This window comes from Gossypium arboreum, chromosome 8 (genome assembly GCF_025698485.1).
Source record: "Gossypium arboreum isolate Shixiya-1 chromosome 8, ASM2569848v2, whole genome shotgun sequence".
NCBI lineage: Eukaryota > Viridiplantae > Streptophyta > Magnoliopsida > Malvales > Malvaceae > Gossypium > Gossypium arboreum.
The window spans coordinates 23,837,620-23,858,290 of record NC_069077.1 but is presented as its reverse complement, the minus strand read 5'-3'; the positions used below and the strand labels follow the sequence as shown (position 1 = coordinate 23,858,290).

At 32.8% G+C, this 20,671-nt stretch overlaps 2 protein-coding genes across 2 annotated transcripts; both read right to left on the bottom strand.

The window, feature by feature from the left end:
* Nucleotides 1-6,469: 6,469 nt before the first annotated feature.
* Nucleotides 6,470-8,360, bottom strand: LOC108477492 (probable calcium-binding protein CML23). Its single transcript, XM_017780037.2, has 2 exons — nucleotides 7,044-8,360; nucleotides 6,470-6,642 (listed from the first exon to the last, which is right to left on the bottom strand). The coding sequence occupies exon 1, from the start codon at nucleotides 7,715-7,717 to the stop codon at nucleotides 7,103-7,105; it is 615 nt and encodes a 204-aa protein (XP_017635526.1). The 5' UTR covers nucleotides 7,718-8,360; the 3' UTR covers nucleotides 6,470-6,642; nucleotides 7,044-7,102.
* A 71-nt stretch (nucleotides 8,361-8,431) lies between these two features.
* On the bottom strand, nucleotides 8,432-17,826 carry LOC108479290 (brefeldin A-inhibited guanine nucleotide-exchange protein 2-like). The gene is made up of 11 exons (XM_017781794.2): nucleotides 16,032-17,826; nucleotides 14,953-15,270; nucleotides 14,516-14,861; nucleotides 14,003-14,425; nucleotides 13,620-13,912; nucleotides 12,975-13,248; nucleotides 11,927-12,432; nucleotides 10,917-11,238; nucleotides 10,451-10,829; nucleotides 9,636-10,321; nucleotides 8,432-9,287 (listed from the first exon to the last, which is right to left on the bottom strand). Exons 1-11 carry the CDS (start codon nucleotides 17,210-17,212, stop codon nucleotides 8,676-8,678), a joined length of 5,340 nt encoding a protein of 1,779 aa, XP_017637283.1. The 5' UTR covers nucleotides 17,213-17,826; the 3' UTR covers nucleotides 8,432-8,675.
* Between the last annotated feature and the right edge of the window lie 2,845 nt (nucleotides 17,827-20,671).

Genomic DNA, 20,671 nt, shown 5'->3' with positions numbered 1-20,671 from the left:
GAGAGAATATGGGGTTGAAAACTGGTATTATTTATTGTTGGAAACTGAAAGAAGTTGAGCAAGCTAGCGTTACAAAATGTTGTTTTGCTTTGCATGATGTTTAAGAGGAGTGACTTGAAGTTACTGCATTTTTGTAGTTCCTTCTAATCCATTTTAATCTCTTTTTCCTGAGAAATAATTTAATGATAGAATACGCCTCTTTTTTAATTATTTTATATCGCATCAATATTTTTAACTTAAATTTTAATATTTTATAATCTCAATTTTATACTAATATTTTTGGGTTGGTAATTATCCTCTCAATAATATAGTTTTAAATAAAAATTACGATCCTTTCCATCCAAGATTTATTAATTAATTTATATATATGGAACAATTCTGGTAGTATTTATTCTTTTTGACACAATGTATATATTTATCTATAATATTTTTTAACTCATAAATAAGAAAATAATGTATTTTAGTACACTTAAACTTATGCCTTCATGTATTAAGAACAAGACTTAATCGACTAATTTATATATATTTAAAAAAGTATACATTAAAAAGAGTAAATAAAATGTTGATTATGGTAATAGTTTGAAAGAAATTATTAATTTAAAAGATGGTTTAATTAAATAATGTGGCATGAATTAAGATATTCGACATATCTTTCATTTTCATTTAACTCTATTCAATGTCATATTTATTCTCTGTAATTGAATAGGTAGAGTAACAATGTGATATTATATTTTAAAATTAAATTAATAAATAGTTTTCAATTGCTAAAAATATATTTTTATTCATCTTTTTAATGTTCAAACTTTAAATTACAGGATATCAAGTTACTTTGAATAATGGAATTATTGTAACATAAGATTATCAAAACACCCATTTTATTAAATTGTGATTGTTATAAAAAAATTATTTATTTAATACAAATTAATCATGGGTGCATATTACATTACTGTGTATGAAGTGCATTGAATTAAATAAATTTAATTTTGTAAAAATTAAAGAGATGAAAAGATATTTTAAGAATAATATGAACTCAAGATTCATGTGATACATTATTTTGATATTTAAACCTTAGAAAATTAAAATGTTTAAAGCATAAAAATATTATATCTAAATCTCACTTTATTCTAGAAAATCTCACGTTAAGAATGAGAAAAAAGAGAACTGAGGGGAATGGAGGGTAATTTTGGTGGAAGGAAAATAATAAGCAAAAAGGGGAAGGTGCATGTGGGACATGGGAAATTGGAGTTGAGCAAAAAATGGGTCAGAAGAGTCTGTCAGGGCGTGTCGTAAGGGGGACTCGCCTTTCTAGGAATCAAATCCATCCATCCATTATCTATTTTGCCTCTGTCTACTTATTATACAAATGCCATTTCATGTCCCATGTCTTTAGCCTTCACCCCCTAAATCTAACCTATGTATACACCACCAGATTGTTCAATTTTAATTTAAATGTATGTATTTTAAAGTAAAAAATAGTCCATCATAAGTGGAGTTGAAGTGCACAGTATATAGAAAGAATTGTGAAATAATGAGAGGGAACGAGGAACCCTTGGCTTTTCTCGACCAAGTTGCGAGGCTTTCACGTTAGATGGATAGCTAGTTGCCACCTCTATAACGATAACCCAGCCTTCACTAGAGAGCGAGCAGCATTCTGAAAGCGGACACTGCATCGTCCCTAGTGCAACGTTTGTTGTATGATATATAAAAGATGAATGAGAAAGCAGCGCGTGTGGGCGTGAATGAGAAGAAAGGGAAGAGATGGAAACAAAATTAAGCAAGCGTGGGTGGCAATGACATGGGCGGTACCAGAAATGGCAGTGGCAGTGCCACCAACACCAACAAAAACTGACTCCCGCAACACTCACCCAGCTTTGGAAATTAATTAGAAACACCCCCTAGGCCTAGCATGTTGATGAGGTCCTATGAGAATTTTAACATGAGTCTATTTATTCAATGGGAACAAACTTAATATATATATATACACCATTGATAGGTGGGTACGAGTAATTTTGGTATTTGCTCCCAGATACTCACATTTTGAAATCATTATTTTCCCTTTATTTGTTCAAAGATAAAAAAATGTAATAATATATTATACAATAAATCTTAAAATATGACATTTATAAATCATTATAGGTCAAACACACATTGAAGTATGAAATAGAATGAAGGTGAAACATGAGAAAAGAACATATATAAATAATACAAGTGATAAGCGTAAGGAAACAAAAACAAAATTAAACATATTAACAATTATGAATTTAATAATATCGGTCCTATTGTGCATCCTAAATGAATCTCATAATCTCATGCTCTTTGTCGGAGTTTCGGTTTCTCCCTTATCATAGAAAATGACCTAATGGTCTCGGTTATGAACATACACGTATAAAAATAAAAGTTCCAAGCTCCCCACGATCTTAACTCTTAAGTAAAGCTTCTCTATATCCTTTGTCTTTATAATAATTTTGGAAATCAATTAATGTTTTTAACTTTTAAGGTTAACACTTTTGTATATTATCAGTAATCAAATAATGTTATTATCATATAAATAAAATGATTTTAATTTTTTATGATGTTTCATTATATTATTCACTGATAATTCATAAAATTATAGATAGTAAGTGAATAAATACAAATCCATAATTTTATCTTTACATTTAATATAGTTAATATATTTAATAAGTTTTTTTCTAATAAAATGTCATCCATTTGACTTTTTATGAATTTTTTTAATTTTGGCTTATTATTTAGCAAAATCTCACTGCAGTCGTTTACTCTATTGAAACCCATTTTTTTTAATTGTTGTAGTCAATTCAATTAAATACAAACTTTCAATTCAATTTGATTTTTTTAAACAAATTTCACAATCAATTTTAGGTTTGTTTAGTTTTAAAATTTATCAAATTGGTCCCGAAGCTAATTTCCCTTTGAGTTCACAAGACCCATTTACCAAGTCCAACAAAACGAGGAGTTGTTTTAAAAATAATAATAATAAGCCGTGAGTTGAATCTTGTGAAGAAAAGAGGGTTATGTTTTCAAGAAATTAAAGACATAGTCTTCCCTTTAGAAACAAGAAATGGGAAAAAAAAAAAAAAAAACAAAACAAAACAAAACACTTTAATCTCCCTTTTAAACAATAATTTAATCAAAACCCATTTATCTTTTGTACAAATTAACAATTAATCCATCAAGAGAGTGGACCACCTCAAAATGAAAATGTGCTTTCATCATGTGAAGAGCTGCTTATTGGTTCGAATCTAGCATTGTGTTCGCATGTTCTCACAGAAAACTGCTTATTCCTCTTCTTCTTCTTCTTCTTCTTCTAAATAAAATATTAGGGTTAGCCTAAGTGGCTTGAGATGGTTGCACCCATTTTTCTTTGTCTTCTCCATGGGAAAGTCCAATTAAAAGCTTTCATTTTATAGTTAATTAAATTAATGGAAGCTACATCGAGCACTGGGAATATTATTATTTCATTTATAAATTAAGGGACTGATTTAAACAGCCGACCAAACTGAGGGGTTTCCATGTGAATTGATAGTGATTGTTTTGGATTCATTTAATTCAATCACTACCATTGCAAATGGTATAGCATAATGTCAACGGTTTCTTCCCAACTTGCCTTCTCAAATCTTAATCCACGCTTTCTATTTTTAATTTTATCAATATTATATGCATCAATTAGGCCATCTCGAACTGAATTTTCATTTTTTTTTGGAAATTTACCAAAATTTATCTCCACCTCCATAAAAGATCGCAATGGTGGACTTACCTATATACCATAAAAATATTATGCAATCAGTTATATGTATGATATAGCATAGCCTAGAATGCAATGAAAACATGATCCATCTACAAACCAACCTTTTGTAAGGCAATTTAATACGAAAAAAAACATTGCCCTAGTAGCCATATATAAATATATAGGAAAAAATTTTAAAAAGGGGTGTGGGTGCTTATAAAATTTTGCTCCCACATATATGGGAGTGCTGATTATATTGTTGGGAAGGTTCTGTAATGATAATTTTTTTTTTTTTTTTTTTTTTGGTTTGGTAGATGGGAACTTGGAAAAATGTAATAATAATATAAGAAAAATAAGGTTAACGAAATGCATTGATGTGCGATATGTGGGTGCTTTAAGATATTAAAGGAAAAAATAAATTATAACTTTGACAACTTACTTTTTCGGCTGTCTTCTTGAGTATTTTTTGAAAAGCTATGTAAATTAATAATTGAAGTTGCTAAATCAACAAATAAATATATTTATCTCCAAACGTTGCCGTTTGGGCTGAAGTTGTGATTTAGACTTTTAAGGGCCAGATCTAGTTAGTTTTGGGCTAGAAACTTGGAATAATAATATAAGCCCTGTTGTGTGACTGTTAGAGGCCTTTGTGGCCTAAGAGTTAACGACCATTTGGGCTAATAACACTTTGCACGAAGAGCAAGAAACTGCATGTCCTGTTTACATGTAAAAACCCCAATTTGCTTGTTAGACAATAGACACCTTTGGGTGTTCTTTTTTTTTTTTAATATTGTACTTGTATTATTTTTGGTTCAATGAGGTATTTATTTCTGAAAAAAATTATGTATTTTGGTACATGAAGATAACAATTTTAACTTTTTAGTGTTTAATTCAATTTTAGAGCTGATTTGATGAAAATCATAATTAACTAATAATATTACCAATTAACTTTAATCAAATCAACCTTAAAATATTAAATAAATGTAAAATTAAAAATTTCACAATTAACTCTAAATTTATTCTATTAAAAAATCATAAAAATTTCAAACCTACTAATATTAGCAATAAACTTTCGACAAATAAACTCTAAAGCGTGAACGAAACACTAAAAAGATTAACACCGCTATCTTTAGTTCCAAAATATACTTCATCAAATATAAGTGTTAAATTGAACAAAAAATAACACATGTACCATATAAAAAAAGTGTTAAACTTAAATAAAAATATTAAGCTCTTTTTTAACTTTATAATTACAGTCAACCATATATGTAAAAGATCCTTTTGTCAGTCAAATTTTTTTAACTCCTAATGACATCTAAATCACTTATAATAATATTTAAGATTCAAATCATATTTGATTATTTTGTTAATTTTAAATTAAAAAAACTATAATATACTATATTATTATATACACTATATGAGTGAAAATAATTATACAATAAATTTATTAAAAGTTAAATATAACTTTGGTTGAAATAGTAATATTGAGAGCAAACATTAAAAGTTTTTTGGTTCAAACCAAACCTGTTCATGGGTTGGGTTAAGCCCGAGTTTTTCTTTCTTAAATTGGGCTAGACTTGGAAAAAATGTAAGCTCATTTTTCAAACTGGATCAGGCCCAAACTTAAAAAATTGGTCTAAATACCTTGCATTGACTCAATCCGGCTTTGTTTGGCTCATAAGCACCTCTAGTTCAAACCTCCATCACATGCATATACTTTTCTAGATCTATTAAAAATATAAAAAGACATGAATATCCTCAAAATAATAGTTGTTGCTATGTAAAATAAATAGACTTTTAGTAAATTCACAATTGAGTTGGGACTCGATTGAAAGTGACACCGACTCAATTAAAAGCTTCATTATATATATATAGTATAGATTAATAATATTATTAATTAATGAATAAAAACATATTTAAACAAATTTAAAAATGCAAAACCAATTCTTAAAGATTATTTTTATTTAATAAGATATTTTTATTGTATTTTTATATAAAATTTAAATATTTTATTGAAATAGTATTTTAATTAAAATTTATTATTTTATTTCACTCGAATAAAACTAATTTTACTAAATGTTTGATACAAGAAAATTTATAGAGAACTAATTTAGTAAAGAGTATACTGCATACTTTATTATTGTTGTTAAAGATAAAAAGCTGTTATAAAAAGTAAAAACAAAACATAAAAATCGATTTTACAACAAATTTGACCGTTATAATAAAATGTTGTTATAGAAATAATTTGACTATATATCAACAATTTCAATATAAGCACGTAATTAATAATCAATTGGAATAAATTTAAAGGAAAACTCACGTATGAATTATATACAGCAAGACTCAAACTTGTACACTTAAATCCTAGAGAAAGTTTAGGGTGTTAACTAATAGGTTAAATTCTGCTATTAGTCCCTATATTTTACGAAAAATGTGAATTTAGTCTCTATACTTTAATTTGATTTAGTTCCTTTACTTTTTGACTTGATAAATTTCAGTCCTTGTACTTTTTGAAATTTGAAATTTTACTCTTGACCCAAACAATAGCAGCTAAATTCAGCTGGTTAAATTTAATTATTAGTCCTATACTAAGCATACAGTTGTAGATTTAGTCCATATATTCAATTTTCTTATTTTAAATCTCTATACTTTTCAAATTTTGAAATTTTAATATTGACACAAATTATAGTCGTTAATCAATTAACTGTATTTTTACTAAGTAATATGTAAAAATAACAAACTGATATAATATTATACATATGATAAAATGTTTGTAACATCAAATTTTAACTTAATAAATTTGATAGAAGAATAAAATTTGAAAATTTGAAAAAGTAATATGGCATGGGAGAAATGATGGTAGGACCCATTGCCGCAAATACTTGTGTTGATTAAGCTTCCTGGAATAGAAGAAAAGGAAGGGAAACAAGGAGCACCGTTGATTAAGCTTACAACTGAATGAGTTATGGGCATCTATATTCAGTAAAATTTGCGGCATTTGTGAGAAACATCTGACCATCACCTTTCTACAGCTTTCCCATAATTGTACTAGGCGTTCTAAAATATAAAACTTGGTGGGAAACAAGTGTAACTTAAAAATTGGAGTGAATAGTGATACGATTACGAATTTAGGCATGGTATGAAATAATATTTGATAGAAAATAATATTAAGGTTACGAGGAAACAATTGGATTAGGTCAAAGGGATATGATTTAATTAGAGATTTAGACTGAGTTTCAAATGATAAAAGGTTCTAGACAGACAGAATATGGGAAAAATAAAAAAGAATTATTATGAGTACCTGAGAAATGAGAATATTCAACGATTACGCGTTTTATTTGACTTTTTCTGCAACATGTTTCAGCTGCTGCGTTCTGCGGCGCTCATCATTAATCGAAATTCTTTGAAGTCCACAAACCCATCTCCATCCTTATCGACGCCTCTAATCATGCGCTTACACTGTTTAAGACTGCACTTGTTGAACCCTAGGCTAATCAAAACATTGCGCAATTCTTTGGCCGAGATGAATCCGTTTTTATCTTTATCGAAGATGAGAAAAGCGTCCATTAAATGATCGTCGTCGCCGCTGCTGCAGCTAGAAATTGCTCCGTCGCTGGTGGTGTTGACAACCGCGTGCATGAACTCATCCAAATCGATGAAACCGTCGCCGTTGAAATCCATTTCTCTAATCATACCTTCCGCTGCTTTGGAGGCCGTGGATTTTTCATGTCCGAGGCATAAAAGCACCTGTCTGAGCTCCAATGAAGATATCTTCCCATCGCCATTTGCGTCCATCACTTTGAAGACTTGTTTAAACTGATTTGACAGTTCCATGGTAGCAAAAGACGATGTTATCACATCGCAACTCGATGGTAACCGGTGGTGCTTTGATCTTCTCTTGCAACGGTCGACGTGAAGGAACTGTTGAACTCTCTTAAACAGAGAGATCCAACAGGTTTTCCAAGAACTTAGCATAATCCAATGAAAGGAAAGCTCGTAAAAAAGAATGGTACTTGTCTTGCTAGGAATGGTGGCTGTTTGCAATCTTCGATGGTAGAAAGCTGAAAACGGAAAGTTATGGCTCTTTTCAAGAAACTTAGTAATTTGTCAACTAGCAATAATTTTTATGGGGACAATACCTTTGGGAAAAGACCTAATAACCCCTATTGAGAAGGGATATTCTCCGTCATTTTCAACCTTGTGAAACGGATAGGGAGAAGGGTAGTAATGGAGAATCAAAATTTTGACGAAGTCTTTTTAACGTAGTGATATTGTTGATTAAGTCTCTTTTGTCTGGTGGATGCCAGCTGAATTGATAAAAAACAAGCAGCTACCGAATGGGGACCGGCATAACTATGCTCGTGTTTGGCTTTTAGATGTCGCGGCCGCCGCAGCTTTGCCTTCAGCTTTTTGGAAGGAAGCCAAGCAACTAGTTTCAACATTTTCGAGTTCTTATCCCAAACTCTTTACACTTTATACAACGACAAATCATGGTAGTTGATGCTTTCCTCCATTACTTAACCCCTCAAGCCCAAGCTTGCCTTTCTTTTACCAATCTCAAGCTCTCAACATAGTCTAGAAATTTTAAGTTCCCAAGTAATGGACAATAATAGGACTCTAAACCGGAATTTCAATCACTTGTCTATCAAGAAATTGAGAAGTGTCAAACTCACGTATTTAATAAGAAAATTTCTTACAGAAAAAAAAAAGTAATGTTCTGAAAATCATTTCAAGGGAAAATAATAATAACTATCATACAACAGAAAATTCCCCAGATGATATCTATGAATAGAGCTCTGCATACACTGAAACTATATTACCGGTGACAATTATTATAAAACTAAAAGAGAGGGTGAAAACTTTTAGAGTAAGATGAGAGGTAAACGAAAGCAAATATATCACACATCCAAACGACGGTCCAATTTTACCAAGGTCAACAGGATCGCAGTAAAACAGGGCCCACAGAGGAGCTAAGCATATCGCTAAGAGCTACCTGGACCTCATTTGAACCATGCTCACAACTTATCAAGCTCGCAAGAAGTGGGAAGAATTGAACCAAGTTCTTCTCGAACAAGGTGTCTCCCAAACTACAAATGGCCTGGAGAGTCGCCACAATCAGTGGTGCACGGGAAGCCAATTCTCTCCGTTTCCCAGAAACTGAAGGAATCAACCACTGGCTTTGCTCCTCCGGAGATGTTTCAGAAGTCTGCCCAGACCGTGCAGTTTCTATATAAAACAGTAATACCTCCTGGCAAAGATCAACAAGATGGGACTCTACTTCAACCTCCTCGTACCTTGGAGGCCTATCTAGTATCAGATTCTGCAAGAGTGTAAGGCAAAACTGATACGCCTCATTCTCAAGACGCAATAGGGGAGGATCTTGCGTTTGGATCATGGGGCCAAACTCTTGAAGCTTGGATTGTAACAGAGAATCGATGTTGATCCTGTGAGCATGGGAAGCCACATCATGTATTGCTTCATAGAGGACTAAGGTGTTCTTAGCTGAAAGATGAGTTCGATACATGTTGTAGATTTCCATCATCGCCTGTCAGTAGAATAAGAACAGCAAAATCAGACCAAAAGTAAAAGTTAGCACACTTAAAACTTTAAAAAAAAATTAAAACCAATTATCTAGTTAGATATTTGTGCAAATATAAATATAAATGAAAAAGGAAATGAAAAAAAAATGAACAGTTAGCACTAGTTTTTTTTTTAGAAATTTGCAATTTAAAAAATGGTCTTAATAATCAAGTCTGTGTTCCATAATTCTGACAATGTGATTAGATTAAAAAGTATAGTTCTCAACCTGTATAAAAATTCAAATATCTTTACATGTTCTATGATACAAGGAAAGGTTTCTAATGATTTTTAAATATTAAGACGAGAAGTCTACCTGAATCAATAAAAGCTGAACAGCAGCTCGGCATTTTGCTTCTGATAAAGAAGCATAAATATGCTGTGTTCTCAGGCTCTCTGAACCGCCCTGAGATGTGTCAGAACCAGCAGAAGCCTCATTACCTTGGCTATTCAAAGCATGCTCATTGGTTCCAGCCATATTATCCCCACTAACAACGCATGAAAAATCAGGAAGTGTTGCATTAGCTGCTTCTTTTAATGAATAACCTACTTCCAGCCACTTCTCCTCAGAAAAAAGATCTCCTGCATTGCTCATCAAACGTACAAATGCAGCAGTTCCAATACCGGCTAGGCTTTGGTGGGGACGCTTGATAAAACTTATGAGCAAAGAGAGAACCTTCCTCAAAAGTGGATGGACGGTATTATAAAAGTTCACAAAAAGATCTACAACTAATTGGAGTGCCAATGTACATGTCTCATAGAGCCATGCATCTTGATCAAGTTCATCCATGTCATTAACAATTCCCTCCTCATTTGAGTCACCACCTGCTGGATCAATACCATGACGCACATAGTCAAATATCGGAAAAAGGACAGATTCAAACACCCTTTCCCACAAAGGCAATGAGAAGAGGTGACCATGGTTGCGCAAAGTTTCAAACAACAGTTCTAAAGCATTCTTCCTAATTTCTGGCCTAGGGTCAAAACTGAGTTCTGATAAACCTGCAAAGAAAAATGTGAGGCAAGTTAAGGTCAGAACATAGTGCATTTCTAAAGTTTGAAGATAAGAGTAACTATGAAATCTCAAGCAATTCAAATGTGTAAAATCAAAACAAGCACATTATTCCTTACCAGCCAACAATGGGAACCAGAAGTAGAGATGATCATCCTTATCTATGAGCTCTCCATTTTCTTGTCTTCCATCTTTTCCCTTGTGAGGTGAAGATGGAGAAACCTTCCCATTTTCCTTTTCCTTTTTCTTTGATGAGGAGCCAAGATCCCCTTCTGCAAGTTTCGCAGCACAGAAACGTAGAAAAGCGATTGCATTGAGACTGATATCTTTGTTGTATCTACTATTGGTGAAAGCAACTAGGCAATTCACACAATCTGTGAAGGTTGTTGTTTCAGTTTCGGTTATGTATGGGAAATAGTCTCGAATGATCTTTTCCATTATTTCAAAGGCCAACAGTACAATGTTTTTGTGGTTGTCATAAGCTGCAGTAGCGAAAACCTGGAAAGAATTTATCCATTTAGTAATAAATTGTTTACAGACTATGATATTCTAGGATTTATATGATAGATATTAAGAATTCATTACCATGAACATGCTCTTCCACCCTGATTTGACATTATTGACACGAGATAATACCATCTGTGAAACACATCTGATGATTAATTCTCGGATTTCAACAGCACTGCTCTTGCGCATAACAATAACAAAAGGCTTCATAAATTCATTCTGAAAATTGTAATTAGCCAACTCTTCTCGCTCCAAAAATTTCATTGATAGTTGCCGTAAAGAATCCATTGCAAAAATTGCAATTGACAGGTTTTCATAACATCCAATGGTCACAAAGAAATTGGAGAGCACATGCCAGATGCTTGACCATACAAGCCTGATCCGGTTCATGTTATAGTGCCTGTCAGTAGATCAGAAAGTTTTCAGATAAGGAAAATAAACAAATTAAGTAAAACCCCCGTAAAGAAATATTGTTGGGGCTAAGGAAAAAATTATTTTAATGAGGTTACTTTATTATCAATAAATGAATAAATTATTTATTTATCAGTAAATTAACATTTATTAAATTATAAAAATTATATTTTCAATCTTTATACATGTATATTATCATAATATACATTAATGTACATACATAATAACCAAGGAAAACGAAAAGAGGCATTTCAAGCAATAGTGACCTCTATTAACTGTTTGCTACAACAAAAAAAATGTATTGAATGCGGTTGCACATTGTGGAACATTAAAGGTAAGATTAGATTGGTTTAGGTATAGAGAAAAAACAAGCTTTAGATAAGTATTTTGAGAAATAGCGAATGAAAAGATAAAAGTTATTATGTGAAAATTTTCTTATAGTATGATATCAAAAGATAAAGTTATAAAAGTTCCCTGCTAGGACCTAAAGAACATATAATAAATTCATTATCTTATGCATTCGGATAGGTTTTTATTTTAATACACGGGCTTGAGTTTGCGCTACTAGATTTTGTTAATTAACTGAGACCATTAATTTATCAAACATTCATTTATCAATGTTTTACCATATATGGAACAACGATAAGCCAAATTAAGAGAAGAGGAAAGAATCTTACGCAATCTCAACAATCTTTGTAAGGCTAAAAACCCGAGGATCAGAAGTAGATCGCAATTCCTCCATGGACACCTTGCACAGAGCCTTAACAAAGTCTATGATAGCCTCACTGTTCAACTTTTGACTACGTGTGAATATACGATTCATTTCAGAGCTTCCAACTTGTTCCAACATGTTGAGATTAGAGACTAAATTGTCCACCTGCTCAGATGTCACTGCCCCAGCTGAATTACCTCCAATACCAGCACCATCATATGAACCCCTCATCACAGAAGCAGCAGCGTACTGAATTTTTCCTGGTCCCTTTTTATTTAAAACAGGAAGGTTAGTTGACTTAGCTTGCTTCGATTTTTCTGACTCATCCTGTGGAAAGGCAAAAAAAGTAGCATCTGGAGGAGCACCCTCTCCCAAGAGATGCAAATGCTCAAACCGGGATACACAAGTCAAAATATGCTCCCAGGCTTCTCGTAAATAATTTCCATCTTCATCTGCAATTGTAACTATTTCCTGTTGACAATGTAAATGGAAAATTCAGTGTTAGATCCACAAGAAAATGGAATTTTTATTTGAGATCAAATAAATGGATCTCACTAGTGTGTTCCCAAAGGCCACTTATTGAAAAGTCTATATTAAAAGACAGTACACTGGAGGTGATCAAATTCAGTTAAAAACTGGCAAATTTGCACTAATGACATTCCTCTGGAGTGAGGTTGAGCAAGTCAACTTCAAAGACTCAGAGGTGATAAATTCAGTTAAAAAATAGCAAATTTGCACTAATGACATTCCTCTTGGAGTGAGGTTGAGCAAGTCAACCATTCATTACCATCCCTGTACCAAAGTTAAAATGGATATCTGCAATGGCTAAAAATGAAATAAAACCTTCTCACTGATGTAAAAAAACTGCATTACATAGTTTGCCAGATTACAGGCATTTGGAAGGGGTTAGATGCAGGGGGAAATCACAAAATTGAGCACAAAATGAAAAATCTCAGAAGACTAAAAGAAGGTTACTAACAACATATTCGGTACATACTAAACAAAATACGGACCTTGATTGCATATATATTTTTTTGTTTGATATCTGCAGGAGAATGCAGTGAAGTAAACTTGGCTAATGAAGTCACAAATGCATCTCTATGAGTCTTCATGGACATCACAGCAGTAACATGGATTGCATAGCGGAAGCCTTCAAGGCACAATGCAATCACTACTTCATCGTCACTTTGGTCAAGAGGCACACTGAAGGCAGCCAACATTGGAGCCCAGCATACCTCAATCATGAATCTCAGGATCACTACATCTGTGGCTGCATAATAAACTGACCTACAAATTGCCAGTAGAATGGAAATCAAGGGATAATCAAAAGAAATATATATCTTCTTCAAAAGGAAAATGCCACTTTTCAGGAAACATGTATTGCTAAGTGAGGCAAGAAATCCTGTTCAAAATACAACAAGGTAAAAGTGAAAGGGTTTAAAATAGAAAATAATAATTACTAAATCTCAACACAAGAATAAAGCTTAAACCCTGTAAATTTTGAATGAAAATACCTATTGCAATTTCACTCATTCCAATGAAAAATGAAAGGGGAAAAAATAGAGAAGACATTAAGACTGAGTTCAGCGTAACAAAGTAAACAGAAATCTGTCAACACTAGAGCATCAATATGAAAGCTTAAAGCCAGTTGTTCTTACTTGGATTTGCGAGCTTTCTCTTTAAATTGTTCTTGCATGTGCCTGATAAGATCATCACTGGTCTCCATATGCTGGTCTTCGTCACGCTTGCGTATCACAATATTCAAGATATTGTCCAAACCTAATATTCTATTAGAGTTTACAGACTGCTTCTGGTGCAGAGACAAATCATCTTCCTTCATTTTTATCTCATTTCTTGATATCCTTTCAAATAATGATCTTAAGTACTCCTCAGGCAAATCTTTTCCATCATCTATGCCACGATTGTTTCTTATGAAATCATCAGCTGACATCTGTACAATTCAATTTAGGAAATGGGGGATCAATTTTATTGCACTAAATGTCAACAGTATCATATAGAGAAATAGAGAACGTATATGCACCTTGTTCTTCACCATAGGGTTATGAGAATCAGTATTGAGCATTATGACAGAGTAAGCAAGGACATATGCTGTATCAGCACTGGTGAAAGCCTTTGGGTTACACTTGCAGTACCACTCAGCGAACTTTTCCATGATTCGGTCAATCTTTTGTGCCTCACCAGGCAATCTAAAACCTTGTAGAAAAGCTCGGATTGCCTCATCAAACTCCATGCCTTGAAAGTCAAAAGAGTCAACATAGGCATGCATCACTTTCAGTGACAAATCTTCCCTTTCTCCAAGATAATCACCAATTAATGTTTTGTTCAGATCAGATGCATTCTTAAGAAAAGCAGCTATCTCCTCCGGGGAATCACCAACCTTATTTGCTTTAATTAGAAATTCAATTCCTTTCTTAGGTTTCCGATTAAAAAGAGATATACCTTCCTGCCAGAAATTTTAAATTAGGTTTCATGAATGATGATCAGCTAAAAAGGTGAGGTCAGACCAGTTTACCAGATATTATTAAATTCATACCTGAAGTTCAAGCTTGTAAGCTCGACGTTGCTCAATAGTTAAAACATCAGAAGCTTCATTAGAGGCTTCAGAATGAGAATCTGATCCTTCAGCAGGCTCATCCCCATTCACAATTGCCATGGAAACATTTCCAGGTTCAGGACTGTTCTCAACATCTTCAAATCTCTTTGTAGAATAAGGATCTGGAATGCGTAACTGTTTGTTCATCCAGTCTCCCATTGATCTTAAAATAGCCACTAAGCACCTCATAGCTTCAAGTTTCATGGTTGCTTCCTGGGGTGGCAATAGTGTTGTAGCTACGCCAGGAGGAACACCTTGAGCTGTTTTCAGAAGTCCATTGACCATTCTGGAAAGAACCATATAAAAATATGTACAATCTATTAACTACAAACAAAAACTTGTTAATTTTGATTCCACTATAAGAGTGTGGATCATACCTTTCAAATATGTTTGACGAATTGACATCACAATCATAGTTGATAAAGATATCTACCAAGGTCTGTGAATCAAGACAAAGCTTGTCCAGAAAACGAAGAACTATCATCTTTTGCTGAAAATTTGGTTGAGCAACATTTTCCAAGACCCTGAGAACAATCATAGGAAAAAAGACTCCAATCTCGGCTTTCAGGCCAGCTCGAAACCTTGAGACCAGACTAATGAAAATGGAGCAAGAAAGCTGGAAAACAATCATAAGAGTTGAAGCACTGTTCTTTAATAGGGATAGACACAAGTATTGCTTTATGGCACCTAAAAACCTGTACCAATACAAGCATATACACTGAGAAACCAATTACAATTTCAGGATAATTATCAAACAGTTACTGAAACCAAACAAAAACTGAAATGTGTACAAGCATTAACAGGTTATGTCAATTTTAATAAAGGAAACTGAAAATATCATATTTTATATAATGCCTCCAGGTTAAGGCACAAAATTTCTTTTAAAAAAAAAAAGCGATCTCAATACAAATATAAAATCTCAGATAAATCAAGAAAAGGTGGTTCTTCAATATGAATGCCAAAAAAATTGTTAATGAAATCAACAAGCAAATGCAGCATAGCTTTACAAAGTGAACAGAGGTAATGGAACTAAATTACTTAATGAAGGGCACCTCAGTAAAACACCAAGAGCAATTTGCTAAATGTTCAAGGGTCCATGACCACAACATTACTACACAAGGATTTATACTATCCAGAGAAATTCTATACCACCAAGACTCAGTTTAATGTCACCTCATCGGGAGAAGTCACCTCGGATGTTTCCAGATCTAATAAAAAGCTATAATGTTTGTGTCCAAACCTCCAAGAATCAATACCTAAATGCCTAGACCTTACTGTTATTTCTGTCTATAACCTATACTAATATTAAGAGGGCATATCGAGAATAAAAAATCACGTATTCCATGAGCATAACAGTAAACTAAATGAGAAATAAAAGCCCTAATCATAAGAAACGCAAATAAGAACAATCAAATAAATCAGAGAAACATGTGCAAAGAGGGAACAACAAAGATACCTTTCACTTGTTCTAAAAACAGTTCCAGCATTCTCTAACAAAATCTTCAACAACTCAAGCGCCACAATCTTCCCTCTCATCAGCAGCGGATCTGCCAAGGCCTCTTTAGGAGGTGTCTTCATTGACAACTTGCAAAGTGCTCTAAACACCAAAAATGCATCCCTCTTAAACTTATTCCCAATCTGAACCTCCAAATCTTCATCTCTGTCCGCTTCGCCATCTGCCAGCTCCCCTTTCCTCCCTTCTAATGCTGTCTTATACATACTAATCTCCCAATATTTTGCATCCAACATATCCTTATCAGTAGAATCCAGCAAATCAGCAGGATTTGTGGTTTCAACAGCTGTAGTTTCAAAAGCACCATCGTGGCCACCTAAAGAAACCCTACTAGGTGTCACTGGATTCAACACTCCATCAATGTCCTGCATAATTTTAGTTATAAACCCTTGAACAAACTGAGTCATTGATCCATCAGCATCGGATTTCTCAATTGGTTCCATCAACTCAGCCACTACTATCGGCTGCACTGGGACCGCTGATGAATCAGCCTCCATTCTCCTAAAAACAATCACCAACATTTGAACCAAAGAAGCTTTGGCCGTTGTCTGATTTACCACATTCTTACTCCCTAAGTAAATATCATAACAAGTTCTCACAATTTGCAACAAACAGTCACCGTGGATTCGCAGTGAGACGGAAGTTACCGCAGATAAAAGCGTTTTCAAAACCAGTAATTCAATAGCATCGTCGCTTAAATCGTGACATTTACAGACGGATTCAATCAATTTGGATAAGAGCTGGGCCTCAGGGCCTCCGCTGGGGTCCGCTTCGCCACGCAGGTAGCCATAGGCGATTAACTTCTGAATGCAATCGACGGCTGGGTCGACGATCTTGTTGAAAGCGGTGGCGCAAGCGTTTATCAGAGGGCTCAGAATGAACTCCGATTCAACGAGCGAATACTCCACTGCGCCGCCGTCGTGGAGAGGGCCAGGGATCGAGCTTTCGGGCTCCGAATCCGGCGAAGCTAGAGGCGAATCCGAAGGAGAAGTGAGTCTTTCGAGAAGAGCTTTGCATTGGTGAGCGAGTTTGGAGTGCTTCCGCCATGAAGCGTTCTTGATGATCTTCTCGAGGGCCGGGGCTACCACTTGGCTCAAGCGGGAATCAGCCTCCGAAGAAGCCATTCCCGAGTCGGATATAACGTGTTTCTCAGTCTCACGGTCTCGGATCTACGGAAATGGGTAACGAAATACTATGCTGCGTTTCACCTCTCTTCACTAGGAGTAGGGATGGATTATCCTACTAAAAATGGAGTCGAGTTGACTCAATAAGTCTACACGGCGGTTTTGGCTCTAATTGCATAAGATTTGGAAGGAACCATAAAAAGCAAAAACAATTAAAGAAGGATGGAGAAGCAAAAGGAAAAGAGCGGGCTGCTTTGATACACACAGATTGAAGAGGCAGAGTTGTTAACCGCTAAGGGCTCAGATCGCGTTTTGGCTTGACTTTGTTGTCTAATTCTAATTTCAGTCCCTCTATTGTGCTGAGATTTAAATTTTAATCTTTTCTATTGACATGATAAGCACTCAATCGACACATAACTTTATTACTAGTTGAAAATAAACTAAAACAAAACTAGACCCTTTTCCATGGAAGTCCAAGCCTGAAAGCTGAAATGAAATGCCCTTGCTTAGCAGTTAGCAACGAAATGAGTAGCAATAAAGGTCTATTTAGATGGGGTGATTTTAATTATTGTATTAGTCGGACTGATATTAGCGATGAGATATGATATTTTCTATTTTTGTCAACAAAGGAACTTCATTAGACAGCAAAATTAAAATAGCCTCAAGCGGGAAAGCGCATCCGCATAAGCACTCCCTTCTTGATAACTATGCATAAGTCTCATCAATTAAGGGAGATAAAATAGAATTAAAAGAGTTATTGTGGATTTAGATAGATAACATGTTTATTTGTGGTTAGTATAAGAATAACGGTTGCAATGAGGTTAGATATTATAGTAACATTATAGCATGAGATAAAAAATAAACTAAACACACCGCATCGTTCCCTATTGCCCATTCAAACCTACCTTTAGTATTAGACAATAAATGAAAATAAAAAATGGCATCAACTTCAGTTTCCAACTGCCTAATATTCAAACTCTTAGCTAACATAAGATCATTCCTAAGGCTTTGCTTAGTATGAAGGAAAAAAATGGAAAATATGGAAAGTTGAAAAGGTGAAAACTAGAATGATGAAAAAAAAAACTTTTCTTTTCATAGGTAGGTTTGGTAGAAGTGATGGAAAAATAGAAAGAAAATAAAGTTGTAAGATGGAATGAAAGAAAATAAAATATTTAAAAAATGTATAATTTTGAACTAACATACACATCTCTTATTTCCTCTCTCTCATATTTCCAATTTGAAAGAATTAATTTTTATGCATTAGAATACAAAATGATCATCTCTCCTATTTACTTTTCATTCACATTTCTTCTTAACCTAGTATACTCAAAATTTATTTTCCTTCTATTTTTTCACTCCCTCTACTTTTTCTAACTAACCAAACACACATTAAGTACCCAAAGTTTTGCTTCGACGTTGCTCGAAAGTAAAATGTGACAATAAGAGCCTATAATCCAAATACTCTCATGATTACGTATTGAAGCTCTTATTCCCGCTACTCTAGGATTCCCTAAGAAGGAACCATCGATATTTAGCTTAAAAAGGCCAAATGCTAGTTATTTTTTCTCCTAATGTTCTATTTTTTTAAGTTGAAAGCAATAAAAATAGGATCTATTTTAATTGAATTCGAGTGGTAGGGCAACGTAAAAGGTTAGTTTAAAGGAGAAAATTCCACCAAAAGATTGTGAATATGTTCATTAGCTCATAAGGGGGTATGAGGATATCTTTTAAAAAGAAGTTATCGAGTATGATATTAAGGTACAAGATGCAGATGTTACAGTTGAAGTTGTAGATGGAGTCTCTCATCTATAAAGTTTTCTAAATGAGTTGACATTTTGATGGAACATAATATATAGAAAACAAACGTAATAGAACTTCCCAAGGATGAGTATTAGTTTTAATGCATCTGTTAACAAATCGTATGCTCTCTGAAAATTGGGTTAAGTATTTTATTTATTTATTTTTTTGGAAAGAAAAGAAATAATTTAATTACATAAAATTAATCATTTCCCTCCAAAGGGGAATCCTCAAACAAAATGCAGACCGTCCCTCTTATTTTGGACCGTTTTGACCAGCCTATTTATAATTATCTTCTTTAAAAATATGACATATGCTCTAATATTCCATCTGTACCAAAAGTTTGATGAATTTTATTGATCAAAGTGGAATTGAAGTCGTCTGAGAAACTATCTTAAATGATTTCATTGCCAAATTTGTAATCTAGAGAATACTATAGGAGAGTACTTTCATATCACCCTTTATAGTGGTACAACCTTTATAAAAATAGTGAAACTTGTTATTTTTTTATAAGATGATTGTTGAAAATAATATTTCAAACTAATCATCAGTCAACAAAAATATTCTAAAGTTATTTTCTTCAAAACTCAAATCATTGAAAATCATTATTTTTAAGGATTTATCTTTTCACCTGTTTCATTTATTTTGAAAGGAAATATATATATATATATATATATATATATTCTAAAAACAATTAACTTTATCTTTATTTGTTGATTTTCAAATAGCACATCAATGATCAATATCTCGAATAGAGCTTATAAAAAATCTAATTTTAATATATATATATATATATTAAGATCGTCAAAATCATTTTTATAAATTAATTATTATTTTTAGAGTAAACTATATAAATAATCACTCGATTATTAGAAATTTTTTATTATATTACTTAAATTTAAAAAGTTATAAAATAATCATCCAATTTATTTTTTTAAGTCCAAAATCCTTAAATTGTTAACAATTGATTGACTGGTTGTTAACTTAATAACTTGTTTTCTAACATTAATTTTATTCCACATCATTTCCACGTTATATAATAATTAAAAAATTAACCCAAAACTAAATTACATTGTTTACCTTTGCTTTACCATTTTTTTAAAAATCAAATTTAAGAACCCAAAAATATTTTTAAACCCTAAAATTAAAACCAAAAATACTTAATTATTATATAACATGGAAATGATGGATATAAAAATAAAAGTTAAAAAACAAGTCTCTAAAAGTCACATGAGCCAACTATTAAATATTTAACGGTTTTAGAAAAATGTAAGTAAAGTGATTATTTTGTAACTTTTAAAATCAAGTAATCTTACAAGATAATTTCTAATAGTCAAATGACCATTTATATAATTTATCCTACTTTTTAAAGATTTATATTTTCAATTATCTCATTTATTTTGAAAAGATTAAATCATGACCATATATTTTTTGCTAAAAACAATTAACCTTATCTTTATTTGTTCATTTTCAAATAGCATATCAAAGGTCTTTTCTATCATTCATATTCATTTTATGGTCTATATTTAAAATTTGTGATCGTTCATTTTAATAATATTGTCTCTAAAATTCAAATTTACATTCTACCATTAGAAGTGCAAATTGTCTCGTCACAAAAGTAACACTTAATGATTTTATCAAATATTTTATCATACATGTTAA